The sequence below is a fragment of the Chanodichthys erythropterus genome, chromosome 16, assembly GCF_024489055.1.
Source record: "Chanodichthys erythropterus isolate Z2021 chromosome 16, ASM2448905v1, whole genome shotgun sequence".
Lineage (NCBI taxonomy): Eukaryota > Metazoa > Chordata > Actinopteri > Cypriniformes > Xenocyprididae > Chanodichthys > Chanodichthys erythropterus.
Window position 1 is genome coordinate 23,968,305 of NC_090236.1, and position 13,579 is coordinate 23,981,883.

Sequence of the window (13,579 nt, forward strand, 5' to 3'; positions counted from 1 at the left end):
AAATTCTTTTTTGAAAAGCGACAAAGCATGCAAATATTTTTCCATTTTTTTAATCCATTTTACGTGTTTATTGATTAGGGTCTGTAGGGTGTAAATGTGATCAGTAGTTCTGTGATTTGGAAGGAAGCCAATCTGACTCGGGCTCAGTAAGTTTACAATTGTATCTAAATAACTTCCCCAGGTTACTGCTCACACAAATACCACTGAAATTATTAGGGTCCAGTTTATTTACTCGCATATCAATTGGGGTTATTAGTCATTGGCTCCAGATGTCACTGTAGCTCTGATCACTGAGTGTCCAGATGAAAACTAAAGTACAAAGTTGAATAATTTGAGCACAGCTATCTGCAGCTCAGGTGTGCTGTTTCAACATTTCACCAATGCTGTCTGGACCGCAACATGTTTTGAGTTTTTTGTCAAATCTGTTTTTGTCAATTTGTTTTTTTGTGGGATTCCTTTAGGTCTATACATTTTTAAAATGCTTTGAGGATTTTAACACACGAGGGGTATTCTGAAGTCTCAGATGTTCTGGGGGGCCTGGTTTGTTGTGCTGCATCACTTTGCAGTGACTTTTTGATGTGGAAAGAGTTTTTGTGGGTCCAAAAACTTTCCATTTGAGTCCACAGAGGAAAACATTGGATCAGGTTCTGGAGGGTGGGCAGGTGAGGTCTGTGTTTCTGCAGGTGTCTGTGTTCTATCCATCCATATTTCAGTCTTTCCCTTCATCCATCCATCCATCCTCAGAAATCTTCTCATGCCTCTCAGATATCCATATCCTTTGCAAGTATTTTTTTCCAATATTTTGCAGTAAAATATCCAAAAGCCACTAGGCCAGTGTTATATATTTTGTTCACTTGAGTACTTACAATATCCCAAATGTTTCCAACTATTTGTAAATCATGAGAAAATTGCAATTTTAAGCAAGGATCCGGGAGGTGTGAGGAGTCGCCTGTCAATTGCGTCATACCCCCGCCCGTTACCCCTCAGTCTGCCTCGGTTTCCGGAACAACTGTTTTGATATATTTATAGACAGAAAACGAATTGTTGTTATATAGCTCAACACGTTTAGTCTTATTGTTTAAATCAATTTTCTTGATTTTTTTGCGAGTACCATGCTTTAAAAAACACTATTTTATCACATAGCTAACATATCATAATCAGATGCAGCTTTATTTTTATTAAGAGTAATACATACTTTTCTCTATCATACAATACATTTTAAAATTAATTACATGCCATTTATCAACACAAGACACCCAGCATTTAATATGATATTCTAAAATCAATCTATCTTACTGTAGTGTGTCTCAAATAAGTGTCTTACAGCAGCCACCGAGCGAATGCAAAGAGTAACGCTATAACATCATTTTCAACACACTCAAATGTATCTAATATAATAAACAGAGCTGCGTTACCTCATACCAAAGAGTATATTCTTTGGTAATACTCATGCCCAGAAAAGCGGAAGCGGCACCGGCAACCATGTCATAATAAAAGTTCCGCTGCTCATGAGGAGTGTATTGCGTTATTGCTCCAGCGGCCTCGTTCAGCTCCCACAACACTCGGTCCTGCTCTGCTTCATACTACAGTAACATTAATAATCACATCCATGAACATGATTTCTTCCCGAGTCCTATCCCTATTCTTTTGCACCGTCCGTTGAGATGGAGACCACATGTCCCAAGATTCCGCTCTCAAACTTGCCGTCATCAAGCTATGCCTTTGTTTTGAATAGGCTTCTAGCGACCTCTAGCGGCCAAAAATTATTACATATTGTACCTTTAACATTATTTTATTTATCTGCTATATTGATAAGAATGTTTTGAAGGATACTGGTTTACGTATGGCCTTTTTGTGCCCTTGAGCTTGAAAGTTTTAAAAGTCTTAAAAGAGACTTGACATTTTTTAGATGTTTAAGAGGCTGTTGTGTCGACCTTGATTTATTGCAATATTGTTCAATTTATTTTGATTTTAGAAAATAAACATGATTTCTCATCTTACAAATCAATTGTTTTTTTGTTTTTTTTTCACTGGGATGTCTCTTAAGGTGTCGAGGACTAGTGCATCTTTGAGCCTACATTCAGTATGAGTAAAATACTTCAGTATTGTTAAAATCAGATACTCAAGTTGTGTTAGAATCGGTTACTTATAACTTGTAATGGAGTAATTTTCTCTGTAAGGTATCTGTACTTTTACTCAACTATGGCTATCAGGTACTCTTTACACCTCTTTACACCTTTCATGCAGTTATCCATAGTGCATGCCTTCAACAGATCTATGAAGAAAAACATTAGAATGAATAACTTAGTGGGCATCATTTCCTACATCAAAAGCAACAAGACACGGCTATAAAATCTTCACATTTTTAACAAAATCATTGTAGGAATGACACAATCTATACCTGGTTCACCCGTGCCAGTCTTGTAGGTCCTTTCAACCATGGCTATGTACTTTTTAGACAGGAATTCCTCCAGAGGTTTAGTATTTTCTTGAAGGCATTTAGTGGAATCAGAGAAAAGGAGGTTTCTTTCACCCTTGGACACGAACAGACCTTTTATAGACATCTGAAACATGCGGGAGAGAATTCAACGATTAGACAAATTACTTTGAAGACAAAATTTAGAAACAGATTGAGGTCTAGTAACACAAAAGATGCTGTAAATAGTAAATAAAACACAAACAGGACCTGAGAGTTACTGAAATCTCCCACCTGTGCTAGTATCAACGTCACAAAAGAATTTGACAGAAGAAAAATGAAAGTCACAGGAAAATCTACACAGAACTGCAATGAACTCACTTGAGCCTGCTTCAGAATGGACACCACATCACTGCGTACATCTTCCCGAGTGACCACAGCATGAGCCGGCACTTTGGCAAGATTACACTCTTTAAAATCAGAGTATTTGAATGTTCTGTCTGGTGATTCTGGACAGATCAGCTCAAAGTCTTCTGACTTTAGATCCTTAGCCCAGTCTGGTCCGTAACGTAAGTAGATATAGAGAAGGAACCAGACCAGAAAAAAAATCATATTTAAAAATGTGACACTATGAAAAGTGTGAAGCTTTAATAATCGATGTAAACCACACTAACCATCTGTGTAAGCCCCAACAATACTGTGCTTGATAAAAGCAACATCACCAGCTTTTTCTGCAAGACACCTACAAGAGGAGTGAGATTATGGTGTATTTAGATTATGGATTGGAGTCAGCGTACAAATCTAAAAAACACATTTCCCTTTCCATTCCAGTCTGGGATATGGTCGAGTACCTGAAAGCCCCATCATAGCCATAGTACATCTCGCCAGAAGAGGCTTTGCACTTGCTCTAATCTCCCACTGCTTTCCCACTTCCTTTACACAGTTCACACATGTTTGATGCAGGATCAGCACCAGGAGCACAGCCTTTACTGAAGAAATTGTCTGAGAAATGAAGACAAAATGTGTTATTTTAGGCAATTACAGAAAAAAAATCGGATAGAATCAATAGAAAACATATGAGAACACACTCAGTGATGCTCACATAGGGTACAGCCAGGTGTTTTGCCACATATGACTGCATCTGGGACTATCCAACCAGCGCTGCGGTCCAGGCCAGTGTGGCAGGACTTTTTCCCTCGCAGTTTATTCCAGGTAATACCCGAGCCCTTACGCACAACCGCCACTACATAGAAACTGGAGTCCTCTGTGCACATGATAGACATTAAGTTTAAGACAGCAGATCAATTTGCATAGAAAACTGTTGTCAGAAAACTCATAAAAAAAAAATGCAGTCTAGTGTTTCACAAAAGTGGAAGTACGTAATACTTGCCTCCACCAGCATCACAGCCTTCTGCAAGGATGGAGAGAATAACATTTTATGTTTTTATGAAACACGTAAATTCTGACTAATAGGGCTTATGAACTCATTCATGAAATACGAGATAGTATTCATTCTTACGTTGATCATACTGCTCAACCATGGCTGGAACTAGACCGCATTTTCCAGCAATATATATGAGGCCACTATCAGCTGTAAAGGCATCTGCTTCTCTGCGCTTTAGTGCAAATCAAACAGAATATTAACATACAGGTGGACAACACATAAAGATGATTGACATCAACCTCACCGCTCATCCATGTGACCCAACAATACCATGACTTTCTTGATGCACTCATCCACAGATGATGCCCTTCTGCACTCAATACGAGGAATCTGTAAACCGTCACACTTCTGTTGCTCTGCATGGCCAACAGTACACCATTGAATGCTATAGTCCTTAGCCAGTGGTGGAGGGGTTCCATCTGATGAGAGATTATACATACAAAATACAATCATGTTTTTCAAGTAAATGTCAAGAACTATACTTGAGGCCCCAAACATGTCCGGACACCTAAGTCAGACTGAAAATGGGGCATCTGCAAACACATGATGCTAGAGCATTTCTCAGAACTCACATTTTTGTGGATGTATGCAGTTACATAAATTCACACAAACAAACCATTTGCCATAACTAAACCAATGAGGTTCATTCTCGTTTGAGCACATTGGAGCTTCAGCAAGAACCAATGAGGTTTGTTCTCGCATGTCAAGCAGGTATGGTTGAGCTTGTTTATGTTCACTGATCAATGTTTATATGTGAATAAAAGACTGAATTAAATCTGTTCATCATATAAAGCAATTGAGTCTCTTCAAAAAAATACGGAGGGTCAAAATGGTAGTTGCATAGACTGTGAATAGAGGAACATTTCATTAAAATATCTTCATTTGTGTTTCAAAGATGAATGAAATTCTTACGGGTTTGGAACACCATGAGGGTGAGTAACTGATGACCACTTTTTTTTTATTTTTGGGTGAACTAACCCTTTAATGACTGCTAAATAATTCAAATAAATGTTGTTTAATAATAGTTGTATAACACATATTGAATAATAATTGTATAATTGTGTGTCACCTTTAAGGGCTTGCATGGCCATATAATAATCTTCTTTCAGGTAGAAGAAGGAGTCTGTGATCTTTGGGAGCTTAATCAGGTCAAATGCAGAGTCTGAGAATATCAGGTCTTTTCCCCCAAAAGCAGCAGAAGAGAAAAGATCTGAATCCTGTTGAGCACAACAGTTGAATATTCAACAAGAGACTTTCATTTTCCCTGAATTTTTTGTATTGCGGGGTGAAATATCAAGCTTTAGAGCAACATTACTCCCTATCTTAAAACAATAACAGGGTCTTTCTCCAGTAATAATGTAGAATGGTGAAATTAAGTTACTGATGCAGCATCTATTGCAATGACATACCAGAATCTGTTTAAGGACATTATAAATCTTCTGTGAATCAGCATCCATTCGGCCGATGACAGCACGGGCCGGCTCTTTGCCGAGGTGGCAATCCTTGTACTCCTCAACACTTTTCCTAGTGCCATCCCTGCACAACAGCTGGTAGTTCTGTCTCTCACTCACTTAAGAATTCAGATTAGACAAGAACATCAGCAACCTTGAAATCATAACCTCCTGCCACAACTCTAATCACTAAACAACAGTTTTGTGACAGTCAATAATATTTTATTATTTAGATATCATTCACCTGGGATTGCATCGTGGCAAACAAAGGCAACTGGTCCTTTACCATTTTTCAAGCACCTGGAGAGGATGCATGAGTTATATTGTTGTTCGTATGTAGAGAAGACATTGGAAATATAAGAGTGTATTAGTGTGGATCGTACTGGAAGGCTCCTTTATCACCGGAGTACATTTCACTCTGTGAGCAGCTGCAGTCACCCTGGCAAGACTGGCACAGGTTTGGGTATTGGGCTTTTGATATTCCAGGAATGCAACTGCCTGAGAAGAACTCTGACACAGCTGGAGAACACAAAAACAAAACAAAAACAAATAAAACCGGATATTGTATCACACGGCTATTCATCAAAAAATAATTGTGGATAAAAAAAAAAATATTGATTTGAGTTTAATGAAATTATTTTAAATTTCACCTAATATATAATCTTAAAGTTTTTCTTTTATTTTAAATTATACTCAGAACTCTGTAAAATTACAAACAATGTATGTAAATTAACAACTCGGCATTATTATGACATTAATGAAAAATTACAGTGATTCACATATTTTTTTTTACAGAAAATTTACTGTATTTTTATACAGTATTTTTTTCTGGTTTCTTAAATTACATACAAATGTATGTAAAATTACAATAATAATCAGTAATTAAACAGTAACTACACAGTTAAATGATAAAACGGTCAAATTAATGGCAGCCAAAAAACCCTGTAGAATTAAAGTAAAATATTCTAATTTAAATACCCCCCCCCCCCCCCCACACACACACTATTTTACATGTATTTCCTGAATAATTACAATCAAATACCTTCACTGTAAAAAAAAAAATCCTAAAAAAGAAATGGTCAACAAACAAAAACTGTAAAATTAAAGTAAAATATCCTAATTTAAATAAACCAAAAAACATTGTTATTTTTTATTTTACAGGTATTTTCTAAATTATTACAATCAAATACCTTCACTTTAAAAAAATCCTTAAAAAAACAGTCAATAACTGGCAGCAGCGGCTGCCAAACAAAAAACATAAAATTAAAGTAAAATATTCTATTTTAAATAAAGTGCAAAATATTTGACAAAAAAATTCTTTAAGGGCCCTATTTTAACGATCTAAATGCAAAGTGTAAAGCGCACGGCTCAGGTGCACTCAGGGCGTGTCCAAATCCACTTTTGCTATTTTAACGACGGAAAAACGGTCCGTGCGCCGGGGCGCATTTTTGAAATGGGTTGTCCCTATTCTCTTAATGAGTAATGGGCGTAATGTTCAATAAACCAATCAGAGTGTCATCTCCCCTTCATCTCCCCTTCCCCTTCAGTCGCGCCATGGCGGATTGCTATTTACATGCCGGAATTGTTGGCGGAAAAGCTGAACGCTTTTCAAGCGAAGAAACTGATCTGCTCGTGCGCGAAGTTAAAGCGTGCGAGCAGATCATCTACGGGACAAGCAGGATATAACATTATATATATTATATAATTATATATTATATAACATATAACATTATAAAATACACTGACTTATTAAACACACCGATTCAACTGAGGAGTTCAACGAGTGATGTTTTGCTGAAATTACCTGTTAAGTGGCCAGTCAATCTTTCAGTCGTCTGCGTTGGATGCAGGCTTTCAAATAGCTCCGCGCGATGAGTCAGTTGTGTGTATTGGCAAGATTGTTCAATTAATTAGCCAGTTTCATTCATCATTATAAGTAGTAATAGGCTGAATTGAAAATAGGTATCCTAATTCTAATACACACAATGACTATTTATCATTACATTTTTATATTTATGTAGCCTACACAATAATATTCTTTTACACTGTAATCCTTTTGTTTTTAATATTTGGCATATTTGTGTGATGCGTATCCCTGTGTGTAATAAGCAAAGTCAACGCGCACTGTGGACGCGCCCAGAGGCGCAGTTTCTACCAACGCGCTCTAACAAAAAATATTGCGCCATTGACTTTAGACTTTAGACCAGGTTTGAGTTGGTCTATGGCGCAGTCTATTTTCAGCTCCTTAAAATAGCAATGCGCCTGAACACACCTCTTTTTTAGACCAGCACGCCCATGGGCGCACTAACTGGTGCAAATGCATTTACTAATTTAAGGACGTGGCGCTGAACGGGAAAACGCGAACGGCGCCGGACGCAAACTAGCAAACACTTTTCAAGCGAAGAAACCAATCTGCTCGCGCGCTTTAACTTCGCGCACGAGCAGATTGGTTTCTTCGCTTGAAAAGCGTTCAGCTTTTCCACCAACAAATTCCGCCATCTACGGGACAAGCAGGAATCCACCAAAGCTTCCCGAGGTGAAGAAGGCGTGGGATGAATTAGCAGTGATTGTGTCCTCGTCTTCTGGCCTAATTCTAATACACACAATGACTATTCATCATTACATTTTTATATTTATGTAGCCTACACAATAATATTCTTTTACACTGTAATTATTTTGTTTTTAACATTTGGCATGTTTGTGTGATGCGCATCCCTGTGTGTAATAAGCAAAGTCAACGCGCACTGTGGACGCGCCCAGAGGCGCAGTTTCTACCAACGCGCTCTAACAAAAAAATATCGCGCCACTGACTTTAGACTTTAGACCAGGTTTGAGTTGGTCTATGGCGCAGTCTATTTTCAGCTCCTTAAAATAGCAATGCGGCTGAACACACCTCTTTTTTAGACCAGCACGCCCATGGGCGCACTAACTGGCGCAAATGCATTTACTAATTTAAAGGGTCATGAAACCCTAAACCAAAATTTCTGAGATTTTAACAGAGGTATGTGTGTTGAACACCATTGAAGACAATGTTAGCATCTGTTAGATTTAATAGTGGGGGGGAAATGGTTAAATTTTAGTTTTTATACGCTATTTTCGTCTTCCGGGTTTAAAATCTTCATCCTGTCCACGTCACAGGCTGTGACGTGGCAGAGCACGATAGTGCTTTGATGACTCATCGGTGTTTCATAATTATTAACGAGACTGAGTTTTTTATCCAATGAGAAGACACTCTCTTAATTATTCATGACACCACGTGGATCTTTCCAATGACGAGGACGGTTAACGGCACTAAACAGTGAGAGAGACTGACTGACTGACGGTGCGTGTCCGTTGGCGCGGAGCGAGCGGGTAATCGCGAGTGTTTTCGGTTCATTCCTATGGAAGTTGAGCCGCGCGTAAGTTAAATGTGACTGGTCGCTTGCTCTGCTCCAGTCGACACGCAGCCTGACTGACTGAGCGTGTTGCAGGTTCGGCACGTAGATCTATGCTATGTACGCAAGGTTTTTTTTTAAGCGTTATTTTTTTTTTCAAATATATGCATGTATAGTGTGTATATAAACAACTATATATTTTATAATGACTGTAATTACACATGTACATTAATATGTTTTAAATAGAATTACGATTACTGTAGGATATATGTAGCAGGGCATTCAGTAACTCTTGAAAAGACAAAAATAAAGTGTCAGTGTATTTCATTAGATTTTAACTTTTCTTTTTTTTATGTAGTATTTCCTCATGTTTTACCACTGATTTTTAGTGACAGTCGATATGCATGGGCTACTGGCGATGAGAGTTTCCCCCCTCTCCTCTCCTCTCCCCTCCCCTCTTCTCACAGCCACCACGCCCATTTAAGTTGCATTTTTCAAAAAGATTGTGAGCTAAACTTGAGCTGAAAGAGGGGGGTTTAATGACCCTTTAAGGACGTGGCACTGAACAGGAAAACGCGAACGGCGCCGGACGCAAACTAGCAAACACACTTGCGCTGCACCTTGCGTCGCATTGCGCCGGGTGTATTATAGGGCCCGGATTAACAGAGACGTCAATAATCAACATGAATCTCAACAATGCTGACAATCAACAAAGCTTTTTTGTGACTTTAGTAGCTTGTTTTGTGATGTTCAGAGTTGATCTGATTTTTAAAAAAAAATTATGTCACCATTGTTGAGATTCATACACTGATTCTTGATGTCTGTGTGAGTCTGCATGACCTTGACAAAACATTTAATACAATATACAATAGTTTATAGTATTACAGCACTGCAGTAGTGTTGGGATATTAATTATTTAAATTATATTTAAATTAATCATTTGATACAATGCACTTATTGTGTACATACATGTTTTTACATTGTACTTACATTTTAAAAACACCTGCATGTAATTACATCTGTTTTTACTGTAATTACATTTATAATTACACTGTTGACCCATCCCTTACACCTTACCTCTACCCCTTAAACCTGCCCATACCACCAAAGCTTTCCCTAACCTTATCCGTATCCCACCTCAATAGCAGCAAAAGTGTTTTGCAATTCAATATGAACCCAAGTACATTGTACTTATTTTTTTGTTGTAAGTACATAGTTAAGGCCACTTAATATAAAGTGGGACCAAACAATTTAGTCAGAGACCATGATGACTATACCATCACTTAAAAACTGACCAACATAATCTGATCTGAGATTTTCTTGCTTTTTTTGCTATAAACATGTATCAGAAACACAGTTAAAGCAGCCAGAGAAATACTAATGTTAAAGAGTCGGGGGTCAAGAGCCCAACTAAAGCAAGCATTGACCACCAGACTTTATTATTTTATTCAAAAAAACATCAACATCTAAACCTCTGTTAATTCTCAATAAGAACTTTAGTATGAAATAAAGTCTGGATTGTAATAAGTGAATATGTTGAGATCTTGAGAGATCTATTATAGTGTTTCATGTTCTTTTGGGATTTAAAGGGTTTCTGTATGGTCTGTTTTGTGGGTCACCATTGTGCTGGAGAGTAGAGCCTGTGCTTCAGTCCAGGATGAGCCAGAAAACTTTGGTGTTATGCTGCACGTTGCTTTATTTCAGAGGCAGTAACATATAGTTACATTAATTCATTCATATGTGCTCTTTTTGGTTAAATGCAAGAGATTCACATTTTACAGTGAATGTGTTTTGTTAGTAACAATTCATATACCTGTAAAAAAAATTTTGTTTTTTTTTTCTGTAAAAGGTTTTTGGTTTTTGTTTGGCAGCCGTAGCTGAGAGTCAATGAGTGTTTTTTTACGATTTATTTTTTTATAGTGTAGCTAAGAAATAGTCTATGTACAAAACAATCGGCCTAGCAGGTTGCAACAAAACAAACCCTGTAACATTATTATGAAAAGACAGTGTGATGTGAGACATGAATTAGTGCTTTCAGTTACACGAATGAGCGGACTGATATCTTCCTTATTTTTCAATGGGGAAGTAAGGTATTTTCCTATGAATAAATATCTAGAAGGATGACAATGTTCATTAAAAGGTAAAAATATTTGTACTACTGATGTCCTCATGATTACTATAATAAATTAAAATATTATGACAAATACCAGTTTATAACCAACTGTTTTTGTACAGCTAAAATAACTGGATGCGGCTGACACTGGAAGCCTTGCACATTCAGGTTAAAAATGGTCCGTTCTTATCTTAAAAATGAAGTGGATGCAAAGTTTCAATTGACAACGGTCAATATTGGGAAATATCAAACCACTGAATACAAATATTCCAGAGAGCCGTTTAATAATAATTTACAGAATAATAATCTAGCCACACTAACCCTTCTCAAGAGTTTTATCACTAGGAATCCAGGAAATCTTATTGTCTGCAACCAGTGTTCCAATGGGTATATTCCAGCCTCCTGAACTTTGATAACAACTGTGGCAGGAAGTCTTTCCATGGAGTTCATTGATGTTGAAGCTAGTGTCACTCTTTACCACAGCCACAGCATGACAGCATTCTTGACAAGTGGAGCAGAGAGGAAGTGAACAGAATCAAAAACACGTCTGTCAGAACAAATGACTGCTAAATTGAGATGATTTTACCATGTGCAGCTGATGATGCATCTTCCAATATATTATTAAGAGAAATTAAAAGGAAACATTTGCTAATTGAATTGAAAATCATAAAAAGGGGCCATCAGTACTGGGAATGTCAAATACATGTGACATCATTATTTATTTATTTTTATATTTGAAAAAAAGGGTAATTGATCTGAAATATAATCAAGTATTTCATTTAAATGAGTGTATTTTGACAATTTATTTGAATAACTGAATGAATGACAAAACAAATCGCAGGTAAAGAGATCATCTGAATTGCACTATAATTCTATGAATTAAATACAGACATATATTTCTAATTTAATTGTCATTATAGCAATAAACTATTTAGATTGAATGATTCATTGGTCTATAGATTATGATGAATAATTAAAATGTTTGAAATGTGCATCTTATTCATTGAACTATTATTGTAAATAACTCTATTTATTCTAATAATCATTTCATTAAAGAATAAAAACATCAGCAACAATATGCTACTGGGGGCTTCTGATAAAATATATATATTCTCTTCAACACCACAATAAAATATTTACCTTTTTTATATTTCTCTGAAATGATAGGATGGAATTCGTAAGGAAGGAGTCCACCTATGTAAACATCTTTTCCATCTGCAGTTACAGCATCTGCCTCACCATCCTGTGAATTAAAGACAATTTGATGAAAATACTATAGTTTCTACTGCACAAAAAAACCCAAGGGTGAGTGAGGTAAAATAATATGCATGTTTTATTACCTTGATGCTCCTAATGCAATCAGTTAGAGAAGACCGGAGATGACAGTATAGATCTGGTGATATGCTGGCAAGGTGTTCACATTTTTTCAGCTCATTCTGTGTTTTCACACACCATTTGACTTTTTGAGCACTGGCTGAGGGTGCCACAACTGCAAAGAAAACAATCAGTGTTAAACACAATGATTAAATAGGAACAGAAAAAGTAAATTTCAAAAATATCAAAGATGAGAATTACCAAGGCAGCCCAGCAATGAGAGGAGCAGGACGTTCATATCAGGCTTTCACCAGGGATTTCTGGCAGGACGAGACAGGAGAGATGATGCTTTTTATAGGAGGTCCAGAAGCACTAGTGGGATGGGTCAGGCAAACACAAGACATCATCATTATCGATTGCTCATGATTTCTCAATATCTGTTTGTGCAGGCATTTCACGTTTGGAAAGTGGCCATTTGTAGTTTTGAGTGCAAAACAACATTTATGAAACTTGACTTTTAACTAAAAATCTTATAGTTAAGGAAAAGTCCCAGTGACAACTAGCCCCGGTCTCCCCTACTGCTGTATGCATCAGCATAAGTGTGTGTTAATTTACTGCAAGCCAAACACAGAATTTTAGAATAATATAAAATCAAACGTCACATTTGCAATCATGTGAGTGTAACCCAGTTCAGGTTATTAAGCACATTAACTCTTTTTCTTATGTAATGTGGTATTTATAAGGTTTTATGATCCAGATAGTATCATAACAGTTTCTGTGTGCTCAGTTGATACATTTATGAACTGCCCCTTTAAATGTTACGGTGAACTATAAAGTTTGTTTGTGATGCACTTGCTGAAAACGTGTTTTTGCCCAGCATGTTTGTTCCTCCTTTGGTGATTTGTTAATTTTTGACTTATTCCCGCCCTGATAGAAAAGTCTGATTGGACGGGGGGGGTGCAGAGCGAAAATGGCAGATGAGAGTAAGAGTGTTTGATGGGTCTTGTGAGTTATTAAGCCTAAATATAGAGAATTAACTGCTGAATAAGTGTGTTAACGACATATTTTAGATTAAGTAAGTTTTGGGGAAACCTGTCTTTATTTTTATTGTGCTTTTACACTCAGTAGAAGAGTTAATCGTGAATCTATTTTTTCGGATTTTTTTCTAAGAGCACCATAACATTTCATTCCTCACTGTGTGTGAAGGCGAGCGAGAAATCAGACAGCTGACTGGTTATTGACTGCAAGAGACATTAAAGTCTAGTTTATTTGTGGAGGAGACTGATTTCGGAGAACAGAAACTTCTGAGCGAGGCCGCACACTATATCCTCGCTGTTTACGTGAGAGACTTGCGGCGCCCTTCTGCCGACTGCCGGGGGGAGTTGTATCTCTGGGCGAGGCCGCACGCGATATCCCTTCCTCGTTGTTCATCCGGGAGAGATTCACGCCGCCCTTCTGACGACTGCC

The 13,579-nt window shown here is 37.3% G+C and overlaps 1 protein-coding gene across 1 annotated transcript; it reads right to left on the reverse strand.

Annotated features, from left to right (window-relative positions):
• Positions 1–1,167: 1,167 nt before the first annotated feature.
• On the reverse strand, positions 1,168–12,605 carry LOC137002671 (serotransferrin-1-like). Its single transcript, XM_067362478.1, is given in 17 exon segments — positions 1,168–2,275; positions 2,402–2,564; positions 2,798–2,973; positions 3,091–3,158; positions 3,268–3,418; positions 3,519–3,680; positions 3,807–3,827; positions 3,936–4,032; positions 4,131–4,279; positions 4,930–5,077; positions 5,270–5,430; positions 5,556–5,611; positions 5,695–5,830; positions 11,120–11,299; positions 11,939–12,041; positions 12,139–12,287; positions 12,374–12,605. Coding segments are annotated over 17 exon segments (2,040 nt in total). The 5' UTR covers positions 12,411–12,605; the 3' UTR covers positions 1,168–2,192.
• Between the last annotated feature and the right edge of the window lie 974 nt (positions 12,606–13,579).